Raw genomic sequence first — 12,911 nt, forward strand, 5'->3', positions numbered from 1 at the left:
AACTTGTTCACTAATTCACAATAGGTCTCCCAGGCACTGGTCTGCACTGGCTTTCAGGTAATTTCCAGGTAGGATATGAGATACTAGTTTTAAGTAAACTAAATTATTTAGCTAAATTGTTTTTCATTTGTATTGTGATAGTGCCTAAAGACCCCAGTCCAGGACTAGGCACTTTACACACAACACAAAGATGGTCCCTGCCCCAGAGAGCTTAGAACAGTTTGTGACCTGGCTAATAGAGACACAGCTCTCCCTCTGTACAACACTGTGGCATTTGCAATCAGAATGGATGTGATAGAGTTTGAGCTCAGAGTTTGTTGGTTAAAAACAAGGAGGTGAGTGGCAAAGTGTTCTCTGCGAATTGTCATTTTTGCTGATTACATCCCTCTTAGGTCCAAAAAAGTTGAGCTTCAGAACATATGGCAAAACTCATTTGTTTTCTTGGGCTTTTCCTAAATGTAGGGGTTTCAGGATGCAGGTTAATCTAGCAAGGAAGGTTATTTAGAGTGGCTTCACTAAAGGTGCTATTTTTAGTTTGGGAGATATAACTGGTTTGGGGAGTATGAGCTAGTCTTTGTATTCTAGATATTTATCCTTCAGTTGTGTTACTCTGAAGAGTGGACAAGTGCTTTGTAAAATAAGCAGAGAAGAAAGAATAAGGTTTTGCTATAGCATACACACACAAATATATTTAGATAATACCATTATTTGGTTGCTAAAAGGAAAGGGGATCACCGTTCTAGAGAATGTTTGCTTAGTCTATTATTATACATACATAGCCATTGTCACATGAAGGCTGTAACTAGCTTCCCATAATAACTCAAAGTTTAACCATTCAATTTCTTTCATCTTCTCTAATTTTTTTCTTCAGAATAAAGCCATTGTGCCTGGAAATTGTTATGGATGGTATTCTTAATTTTTAAGTGATTAATATATCTGTATATTTTATTTTCCAAGGTCTTTCCAGGTGACTTTATGAACTCCACAAGGAATAGTGGCACCCACACAGGAGAGGTGCAGTGCTTAGATCTTTATTTAGAGTTTATCAGAGTTTAAAAACCCATCCAAAGTTCAGAGGGCTTCCACAATATCTATGTTTTGTAGTTTGGTTTGGTTGTTTCTAAACATAATCCTAGATTGTTTTTTATATTAACATCTCCCCACTCTATTCCATCCAAAATGTGGCTACCAAAGTCATTTCTTTTGCTCCTTACTTAGATCTTCTCATCCACCTACCTTTGAGTTACTTCATTTCCTCCCACGGCACTGCATAGAAGATTCAAATACTTTGTCCTTGCTGCCAAGCCCCTACATTGGGCAGTTTCTCCCTTCAAAGTTGTTTCCATGCTGTTCCTAACACTTAAAACACGCCCAGAGTCCATTTGCTAAGGCCTGGTCCCCACTAAGTCCCCACTTCGGACGTTAATAACGTAGCTGAATTCAAAGTACCTTAGTCCGAACTTACCGCGGGTCCAGACACGGCACAGAGGCTCCCCCGTCGATGCCGCGTACTCCTCTCGCCGAGCTGGAGTACCGGCATCGACGGCGAGCACTTCCGGGATCGATCCGGGATCGATTTATCGTGTCTTAACCAGACGCGATAAATCGATCCCAGAACATCGATTGCCTGCTGCCGGACCCTCCGGTAAGTGAAGACGTACCCTAAGCCACCTCACCGACTACATTCAATGCGATGGAGACTATGGCTAGTGAGATGGAGGATAGGCAATCTTAAAAAATTAACCATCAAAACGGCTCAAGTGCTATGGAGTCATCCTCCTCTTCCTCTCTGGTCCCCCACTTTACCTGTTTACGCCCCTCACTAATTGTATCATGCTGAATTCAGTTTGCATGCTCTTCAGGGCAGGGATGCAAAATTAAAATAAATTTAAAGGAAACAATGGATTTCTGATTAATACATGCAGCCAACACCAAAACCATCAAGCTTCATCCTTTGCCCTTCTGAAATACAAGGTGGAAAAATGTGAGAGATGGACAGAATCAGAAGTCTGGGCTGCACTTAAAACTTAGATAAACATAGCTACACTTCTCAGGGGTATGAAAAATCCACATGCCCGAGTGGTGTAGCTAGGCCAACTTAAGCCCTGGTGTAGATGAAGGTAAGCCGATGGAAAAATGCTTCCATTGCTTGGGGAGGTGGTGTTCCTATAGCAATGGAAAACCCCTTTCATCACTGTAGGTTGCATCTACTCTAGGAGGTTATGCTGGGAGTTATGCTGACATAGTTATGGCACCATATTGTAGACATGGCCAGAGAAGGTTTTAATTTCTATGACTCTCTCAGTGTACTAAGCCATTTATAGGCTCTAAACAGTCCTTGGGTCTGGCAACTCAATCTCCAGGAGCAGAGATGTGCTACAGGACCTGAACCCTAGTTGGTCTTACAAACTCTGCTAGGCCAGTTTATAAATTTTCTCAGCTGAACTGCACAGGTTCAAGGTTACATTCGTAACTGATGCAGATACAGCACCTTGGAAACTGCTCAGTTGCTAAGGCCTCTGCTTTCCAAAGTCCCAGGATGTTATGATCCTCTTCAACTATGGCGAAACGAATGCAGCTCGTACCAGTGCTTAATTTGTACCAGGGCTGAGCCCCAGCATCTTTAGGCTTGGCAGTTCATGGCCCCAGCACCTCTGGGCTTGCTGCGTCAGTTATGAATGTAAAAAAAAAAGTGCTTGAACCCCAGTACTTAATTGTTTGAGCCCAGGCATCTCTTTCATTACAAATTGATCACTGGCTAGTATGCTTCTACTACTCTGAAGAGTAAAGAGAAGTTCAGCTACATCTTTTCTGCTCCAAACCGGTAGCATCCTGCTTCACATCAAGGGCAACCCAGGGAGCAGCAGCAGCTGCCCCGCTTTGCTGTGCCAAGTGATCCAGGAAGCAGTAGCATACAACAGGTCCAATGGACGAGAGCTTCAGATCTGTTGGTGCTGCTGCTTCTCTAACATCACCTGGAGCTTGAAGAGTACTCACTTGCCATACAAATGTAAGATATATTGTGAAAATGTAGCCACTTTTAATATTATAATTTTAGAAAACATCCAAACCAAAATACACTTCATTAAGACAGAATTCAATCTGCCAAGAAGTAATGGCACTTAGATCATTGTCGTTATTTTTAAAGCATTTTGAAGTCTGGGAAATTCATAACTAAGGTTTAACAAGCAACTTTAATCCTGACTTCATAAAACCAGACATAAAACTTGCATAAATTACCAAACAGATACCCAATGATGAATTTATCAATGCTTTTCTATTCCCACTACCTCCTCCGTATGTTTTGTCTTCCCATGTCACATCATGTCCTTAGCTCCTGTAAGCTCTTCAGAACAGGACAAAATCCATCTGGGAAATGATTAATGCACCTTCAGGTGCTGTTTAAAAATAATATAACAGCTTCTAAAACAAAGCACTGACCCTCATCACATATGGGCCACCAATTCAAACACTCACCCATTGATAGCAAGAAACATCTGAAGTCTGGTGTACACACACACACCACTAACTCCTGTTCAATTCAAGTGAGTCAATATGTCTACACAGAATTTTGGAACAACCCTCCCAGACTGAGTCAACAAACTTAGGCTAGCAGGGCTGGCAAGACTCTCTAAAAATAGCTGTATAAGAGCACTTGGAAGTTGTGACTCTGCCTGAAGCTTGGGCTATATGGCTGCTAATAAACGCTATTATACTTTCTCTTTTCAATTCCTCACACAGCTCAGTTTTTGTACCACTGCACAGAGCCATGACTATATCCTCTCCTAAAATTAAGCAGGAACTGCAGCATAAGACAGTTATCAATGTACATACAGACACTATTCAGGAATGGATCAGAAACAGGAATACAGAGGCAGAGTTTAGGTTATTTGAAGAGCCTGAATTATGAGTTTCCGAACTTCCAAGTGCCTTTTAAAACACTGTTTAAAAGTGATCATGTTCTAATACGGGTTTTGGTTTGTTTTTTAAAGTATTCTTTATTGTACAGTGTTTTGTCTAGAACCAATATTTTTAAAGCTGCTCATTATGAATCACAGGCTCTCTGGAGAGCCAGATAAAAGAAAGAAAAAAACTGCAGTAAAAGGAGTGAAGAAAAGAGCCTGGGGAATTGACCAAGATGTTATATATGTTGTGCCCCTTATATTAGCAACAAAAAGCTACAGTTAAAAATAGTCCTGGATAAACTAAAATATCACTTACATTTTTCATTGATTTATAGTCTCCTCTTATAGAGCCAGGCAAGAAAACATTAACTGGAGCAGGGTCAGCACTAAACACTATTTCCAGAGCTGCATTGACATCAGTTATGCCATTAAACTAATATATTTTTTACATTACTAGGTGTTAAACGTTTATGTCACTGCCATTAGAGAACCCACCATGTGAATTCCAAGATCCATTCCAAATGGAAACAAAAAACCTGATCTATAAACGGGAGACAATTTTGTGAATGGACAGGGGAGGAGATTTGTTTTTATTAAATATTTTCACATGCCACTGTTGCTAAGTGGTATTTCATATAATAGAGAGTAACAAAAAGGAGATTTGATATACAGTATCATTAGCATATTACATTTACTGAAGACAAGACAGGTGACAGCAAGGAAGGATGGTCTTGTGGTTAAGACATTGAGCCGGGACTCAAGAGATCTGGAGGAAGATCAACCATTTCCCCTATGCCACAGTTTTGCTGGCAAACGAGGAGAATGCTTAGCCTCCCGACCTTACATTGAGATACCCAGAGATTGTGATGATTACCATAGAAAAACCTGTAAATCAAGAGGTCAGAGAATGCAGAAAAAGGTACCAGTCTTACATTCTTCACAAATCCCAACTTCCCATGTAAATTAAGTGAGAGTTGGGGTGTATAAGGAATGCAGAATGGCTTTTTGTGAAATTAGCCATCAAGTTCTACGCTGACACTCAACCCTGTGCTACCCACTGAAGTACATGTTGCTGCATAGATGTAATGGAACAATTTGTTCTGTGCTGGTAACTGGTGCCAATCATTTGTGGAGGTGGGGATGGAAATAAAACCCTTACAGGCCAGTTCAAGGGTAGGAGGTGATTCCTTCCCTTGGAAACAATTTTTATTATGCACATCATTTAGAGCAATCTGATCCATGACAGGCAAACAGAATTATCTTTTTGAGCCATAAGGCACCAGGCACAAATCCCCCTTAGCAGGGCTTATAGTACAGGCCAGAGAAACAGAAAACTGCACCAGAGGCAGGGAAATTTCCCTCACCCCTAGGGTGACCAGACAGCAAGTGTGAAAAATCGGGACAGGGGGTGGGAGGTAATAGGCGCCTATATAAGACAAAGCCCCAAATAGCGGGACTGTCTCTATAAAATTGGGACATCTGGTCACCCTACTCACCCCAAACATTTATAATTCCAGCTATCATTTTCAAATTACAGTTGCTTATAAAGAGAAGTGGAGAAAAAAAAACAATGCCATGAAACTGACTGAAACAAAACCACTTTTGAGTATGTACAAAGAGTTGATCACTCCTTAAAAATAGAAAGAGGAAGAGTGCCCAAAATCATCCTCTCCGCAGATTAAAGTACAGGGCATGTTCAGATTGTTAAACTATCACAAACTATGGCATAGGCTTTTGGGGAAAGCAAGTCTGACTGAGATATCCTTGCATTATCATTACATCTATTACATATAAGGAGGGGTTTGTTTTTTGTTTTGTAAAATTTTAGAAGATGCAGACACTGCCATTTCCCCCAAGCCGTATCTGCAAGTTCTGAATCATTTCCTGATGCATGGCTATCTTTCCACTACAGCATTACCACACCAATTGTGGCCTTAAAAAAAAAAAAATCCTCATTTAAAAAACATTGCCACTGTTTGTATCTACATTAGCGCACACAGCGCCACAATTTGGTACAGGCAGATAGAATTCAAGAGGTCCAACTCCCAGCTCCCTTCTCCCCTCTCCGCCCCATTACCATAGGACAGAGTTTTCTTCCAGAGATCTTTAACAACCTTTTGCTTCAGAGAAGAATTCACCAATGTGTTCCCCCCCCCAAGCATTGAAATGAGAACATCCGTGACAATTCCACATTCATTTTTTATTCTATCTAGGATTCTACACTGCACACACTACAGTAAGGGAATGATGAAGCAGCAAGCCAATGTCAGAATTTTGACTAGCCCAGATTTAAGTGTAGGCATAGCCTTGGGTTTTAATACTGTAGCTGTCCCACTCTAGCGCTTCAGCACAGGCACTTCCTATGCCAAAGGGAGGGGCTGTCCCATTGGCACAGGTAAACCACTTCCCTGATTGGCAGAAGATAGGTTAAACAGAAGAATTCAACCTGTTGCTGTCTAAGTGGGGATTGAGACTGGTTTAACAATCTGCCCAGGGGTGTGGATTTTTCACATCCCTGAGCATGTAGCTGGGTCAATCAGCCCTCAGAGACCAAATAACTTAGTGTGTTACTAATGACGTAGGCGCCAATCTTGCAAAGGCTTATCCATATGTTTAACTCTAAGCATGTGAGTGCTCTCATAGGTCATGTCTACATGAGGAAAAAAGTGTGTTTTTAAAATGTATGCTAAACTCTTAGCAGGGCCGGCTTTAGGAAGTGCGGAAGAGCCAGAATTTACCAATGTACATTGCCCAGGAGCCACAGTAATACAACAGCAGCCTCCCTCTTCCCCCTCACCGCCCCCCCCCCCGCTCCCAGCGCCTCCTGCCCACCAGCAGCCCTGCTGATCAGCACCTACCACCCCCTCCCCACACCTCCCGATTATCTCTCATGGGGGGCAGGAGGTTCGGGGGGGGGGGGAAGGAGTGAGGGCATAGCAGGCTCAGGGGAAGGCCTGGGAAGGAGTGGAGTGGGGACAAGGCCTGTGGCAGAGCCAGGGGTTCAGCAGTGAGCAGGGCTGGCTCCAGGGTTTTGGCTGCCCCAAGCAGCCAAAAAAAAAAAAAAAGCCGCGATCGCGATCTGCTGCGGCAATTCGGCGGGAGGTCCTTCACTCCCAGGCAGAGTGAGGGACCGTCTGCCGAATTGCCGCCGAATACCTGGACCTGCCGCCCCTCTCCGGAGCGGCCGCCCCAAGCACCTGCTTGAGAAGCTGGTGCCTGGAGCCAGCCCTGGCAGTGAGCACCCCCAGCACATTGGAAAGTTGGCACCTATAGCTCCAGGTAGGGTGACCAGATGTCCCCATTTTATAGGGACAGTCTGGATTTTTGGGTATTTTTCTTATATAGGCTCCTATTACCCCCTATCCCCGTTCTGATTTTTCACATTTGCTGTCTGGTCACCCTAGCTCCAGCTCTGGGGTTGGTGCCTGTACAAGGAACCGCATATTAACTTCTGAAGAGCCACCGGTTGGCTACCCTGGTCTAGCTGACTCCTGCACCATCAAGGGGGTCTAGATGGCCTGACAGGTCCCGTCCATCTCTGTGCCATTGTGTCAGTTACTGTAATTGCCCTTTAGCTCTTGGAGTCTAGCTCCTCCCCCTGGTCCCGACGCTTGGCTCGCAGACCTCTCCGTTCTTGGGGGGGGGGGGGAAGAGATCAGGGCGGATCAACCGCAGTTTCAACACCACGGTCTCGGTTTGGAAAAGAAAGTCAGCCCCGGGAATCCCGCTTCTCCTGCCTCAGCCAGTGAGCGCTGCGGAGCGGGCGGGGAAGCCCTAGTTCGCGGAGTCACCTCGCAGTGGCCGAAGCCCTGTTCACACGCCGGCGTTCTGGGCGGGGCTGAAGCCTGGGTCTGGATTCCAAGGGCGACCAGCCGAGCTCGGAGCAGGAGCGGCGGAGTCGAAAGCGCTGCTGGAGCGGACGCTGCCCCAGGCAGCAGCTGGCCGGGCGGCGCTAGGCGCTCTCGCACACAAAGCAATGGCACAGCTGAATTTAATTGTCCGCAGTAACCGACTGGCTCACGCCACTACTCAATAGGTGTAAACAATTCCGGAGTCAAGTTTAGACGACAGCTCTGGAGAGTCTTTTCTCCTCCCCTGGGCCCCAGTAAGGCGCCACCATGCAGCGCCCACAGAAAGCTCGGGGAAGAAGAAAGGCATCCCGATCGCGTGAACTCTTATTTAGTGCAAACCTTGTTGCCTATTGTGACTACCTATTAAGAGGGTTTCCCATTATCCACGGCCTAACGGGCTGGGAGGAGAACTCGGACCCATTGCCCCAGGGACTGAGTTTCAGCCCATTAGTTTCACGCTTGAGTCGCGATCTGGTTTTGCTCTGACAGATCGTTCGTTCCACTCAAGCCCCCCATGTAAATCAGTCGCTCGAGTTTGAGCTAATCCAGGCTTTAGCAACAACTCACCAGGTGAAGCGTTTTGAATGCAAATAATCCTACCCCACACCTTGTGCTTTGCATGCTGCAGCGAGCGAAGGAAAACCTACAATTGAGGAGTCTAAACCCAGCCCTGCCTATATGTTCTGACTCTGCACAGTCAAATCTATTTGCTAGCCACAGTAGAGCTCTAATCTGGAAATATCCGCATCACCCACAGGCTGTACCTTCCCGGAGTCTAACAGGAGGGGAATTAACCAAGACAGTCTTCCGAGGAGTCGTTTCTGGGTCCCATTTTCCTTACCTTGCCTTTTTCTATCAACTTCATTATGTAGGCAAACTCACTCCCTTCATCTGACTCACACATGATTAGTAATGCATGCAAACAAATAAAAACGAGGAAGCAAACTCCTAAAGACAAACGAATTTCGAGAGCATTGACTTTCGCCGCTGGTCTTGGCCGGAGTTTTGCCAAAGAGAGGAATAAGACCCCGCTCCGCGCGCTATCAAGGAATAAAGAAAGGAGCTGCGCCGTCTTCATTGATTCTATTTGTGATGCGGTCAAGGAGAAGATGAGCTAACGGAAAAAACGTGAGAGGCTGTCTGATGTGAAAATGTCATTAGATGAACTCCATCTCGGGACATTCAAGCTCCGCCTACAAAGACTGACTATTTTCTCCTCCCCCTCCGCTCATCAGCTGGGAACAACACAACTCCAAGCCAGTCAATTTCCAGAGGGTAATATGAATAAATGTGTCTAATCGAGTCTTCAGATCTGGTTTATTCATGTAGGCTTTTGATTCGTTTGGGACTTTCAGAATGTCTTCCATGCCTTTTCCTCAAGAACAATCAGCCTATTTTTAGGTTAACAAACAAAAGAAAGGAACGATACACAACAAAGAAAATGAAACAGGCCAGGGCATCTGGAAATTAGGTCCAGCAAATACTAGGGAATCTCTGGAAATCAGCCTATTAGGCCTGTATAATGAATGAAGCTAGGTTTATATTGATCGTTTAGATCAAGTGCAATATTGCTTGGAAAACTAGGAGTGGTTAATTTTTTTAAAACGTAATGGACTATGGCATTTGATGAGCTCAAGTGAAGAGTTACATGCAACAGCGGACTGGAGATTTAAAAGATATTCCTGATCTGTTTATTTTAAAATGACAGGTTAAAAATCAATTCATTACCTGTATTACATTAGGTAATTAGAACTGAGGGTTTTTAAATGGGATTTATTTTTTACATTAATGCTGTTTCTCTACTTTTAGCATTTAATTCACCTTGGACAAGGAAAATAAACTAACACCCTCATCTTTCAAAGACATGTACCTGTTTAACTTTACACACTCTAAAGCAGTCTCACCGAAATCACAGGACTTGTCAGAATGCATAAATTTAAGTATGTGAATAAGTTCTTTCAGGATCAGGGCCTAAAGCATACCTTCACCCCTGATTAGATATTAAGGGGAGAGGTGGCTTTGAAAACCCGTTGGTCTCAGTGCAGCAATTGGATCTACCAGAATGAACCTTGCTCCCTGGCAAACCTCACAACATACTAACACGGCTACCACTCTGAAACAAGCACAGGGATCAACCACATCAATCTGATTACAGAATCAAGGCCTAATAGGTTATTTACACAGAGAAATTGACAAGAATGATTACTGTGGAATAAACTATTCTGTAATAGCTATTCCACAATAACTCCTGGGGTGTTTCTATGTGGACACACATTCCATAATAAAAGTAATTTTATTCCAGATTAGTTAGTGCACTCATAAATCCCACTAATTCTTTGGGAATAAAATGATTTTTAGTCTGGAATAGAATATGCACATGGGGAACTATTCTGGGAGGATCAATTTCCCCATGTAGACAACTCCTGAAGGACAATCAGCTTTTCTTTCTGGTTCGTTTTGCACTATAGAATCCTGTTGCAATGTGGAAGCTGCAAACACTGTAGTAGAATGTTTAAATCTAAAGAAACGTATTTAAATTAATTTTAAAAGCAGTTAACATATTTTTTCTATTGATAATACATTTTGCAAAACATTTTTGCCTCCAAGAACAAATATTTGTGACTTTTTAAAAATATCTGATAGTGACATTTTAATTTATAATCTCACCTGTCTTTCTTCGCCTGAGAAATTACTGATGTCCTTTCCTAGTTTGTAAGATGGATCACAGGTGTGACTTACAAAGACATAGTATATATTCCTGATGTTTATATGCCTCTTTTCAAAGGGAGTAACTTGACACTGGGGTTTAAAGTGGGTTATGTGGAGTTATAAAATAACAGCAGCTCTTCCATGATTCCACCTTGTTTTCCAAAATCTATGCATTTGGGAGGGGGGAACGAGGCAGGTGACGACTTGATTATACCCAGAACTAAATTGGTATAGCATATACGGATGTAATTTATACTAATTTTGTGCATGATCACACTTGTACTGGTGTAAACTATTGTATTTGAGCCACAGGCCCACACAGGGCTCTGTTGCACTAATTGCAGCATACTACAATTTGGGCAAAAATCCCAGACTCGTGTCATTTTAGGCAATTTTCATGCTAGTTTATGGGATAGGTCGAGGAGGCTGGAGGAACTGTGGGTGGAGGAGTAAGACTCCCATGATCCCCCTTGCTGTGTCCCAGAATTCAGGTGATTGCTGCACAATTTTCACATTTCTGTCACTGTGGAGGAAGCCCAGAGGGATGCTACACTCCTATCCATTACTAAGATGGAAAATCAGCTTCTGTTGTAACTGAGATCCCACCATGTTGTATTTGTGGCAGCACCCAGGGAGCAGGGGATGTTTTGAAATTGCCTGAGACAGACTCTGCAAGGTCCGCTGAAATGTTCACATATGGTAATAAGGCTCATTAGAATGGCATTGGGTGTCTCACTGAGAATATCAGAACATAGGGGATTTCTTCCCTGGCTGACTGAATGTCAGTACATTAGCGAAGAAATAAATGGAAAGGAGATACATGGTTTGAAACGGTCTTAAAGTTCTCCTCCACCTCATAAAACTCATGATCCAGGGAGCAGGAAGCCAGAAGGGTGACCTTCCATAACTCAAACTGAGGAGCCTGTCATTGGAGTTGCAGTACCTTTGATGAGGGAAGCCCCAATTCACCCTCCCACTGCCATCGGCAGAACTCTAACCAGCAGCCAAACTGCAATGAGGCAGAAAGATCTCCCCATATTCTCCTCACATGAATGCTCAGAGCGCTAGTCCCCTCCAAGTATAGGTAGTCACAGAGCTTGGGAAATAGAGATTTATGAGCTGTTCTCCTCTAAGCAACTCTAGAACGCTTGCAAGAGTTAGGGTGGTTAATTCTTCATCCCAAGGCTGATTTTTCTCCTGGGTCATTTAGTTTTGTGGGAAGCCAGCAGCTGTTGTGTTCTGAGGTCTGCAAAAGTCAGAAGGCCTTGGATATTTTCTGCTGAATCAGAGCCAGAGGTAATTGCAATATTCTGGAAAAACAATATTCCTGTCTAAAACAGGTTAAGGTGCATGTGTGCCATGTTTTCAGAAGTATCTTCTGTGGCTATATGGGCTATTTCCTAGTAACCTAGTGTTGTCTTGGCCGCTAATGTGTTCAGATTGCTGAACATCCTCAGTAATTGTAACCAAGTATACATTTAACTGATTAATATCTGTGCATACATCAACTTGGTCTCTCTGCACTTCAAAGTGATTTTTGAGATCGATTAGGAATGGTTCCTTTCTCTCTTCCTCTCATTTGGAGGGGAATGGAAAATGAGCTGGATTGGTCACTCCTTTCTTCTTGTGCAGCAGCTGGGTAGGCTGCCTGGAAGGCCTGGAAATGTGGCTTCTTTTTTCTCTTTACCCACAGACCCACGCTGGGCCCAGGACACACCAAAAAGAGATGTGGGAGAGCTCTCCATAAAACTTTGTGTCGCCCAGTTTATTTTGTTATGATAAATGGTGGAGCAGTCTCGTATGTGATTAAACATGGGGGCCAGATCCTCAGCTAATGTAAATTGCTGTAGCTCCAATTTGATTTCAATGGTGCTATGTTGATTTACATCAGCTGAGGATTTGGTCCAAGATAAATAATTTGGTGTCCAAATGTTCATTTTCTCAATAATATAATGTGCACAAACCCACCAAGTTGTAATTATAGTTGGACCAATAGAGCCAGGAATTTCAGCAACAACCCAGTTGTCAGTTATTTAGAACCCGGCTACAAATATTTTCTGTTTGTTGAAATATGATAGTCAAGATTCAAAATCAGAAAAGAGTCTGTAGCATTTTCACCCACTGCTCCAATCTAATTCTCTGCATAACTCCTCCTACATGGAGGAAATGAACAATCCCTGCACCCATTCCATAGTTAGAGTGAGCAGTCAGTTGCTAGCAGGGCCGGTGCAACCCATTAGGCGACCTAGGCGGTTGCCTAGGACACTAGCATTTGAGGGGGGCATTTCGGGTCCTTCGGCGGCGGCGACGACCGCGGCAGCCGGATCTTCGGCTGCCTCGGTCGTCGTCGCCATTTAGGCGGAGGGAGCTGGGGCAGCGGGGCGCGGGGAGGGCCGCCTGCAGCAAGTAAGGGAGGGGTGGCACTCAGGGGAACTCCCCATCCCAT

At 43.8% G+C, this 12,911-nt stretch overlaps 1 protein-coding gene across 2 annotated transcripts in view; it reads right to left on the reverse strand.

The window, feature by feature from the left end:
- TRIM36 (tripartite motif containing 36) overlaps positions 1–8,906 on the reverse strand; it is a 50,418-nt gene extending 41,512 nt beyond the window's left edge. Inside the window, exon 1 of one of the 2 annotated variants that reach the window (XM_034773261.1) lies at positions 8,598–8,906. In XM_034773261.1, the coding sequence (XP_034629152.1) occupies positions 8,598–8,834 (237 nt within the window). In that variant the 5' untranslated portion in view covers positions 8,835–8,906. The remainder of the gene's footprint in view (positions 1–8,597) is intronic. The other variant, XM_034773262.1, reaches the window with a different exon arrangement.
- Between the last annotated feature and the right edge of the window lie 4,005 nt (positions 8,907–12,911).

Source organism: Trachemys scripta, chromosome 6, assembly GCF_013100865.1.
Source record: "Trachemys scripta elegans isolate TJP31775 chromosome 6, CAS_Tse_1.0, whole genome shotgun sequence".
Lineage (NCBI taxonomy): Eukaryota > Metazoa > Chordata > Testudines > Emydidae > Trachemys > Trachemys scripta.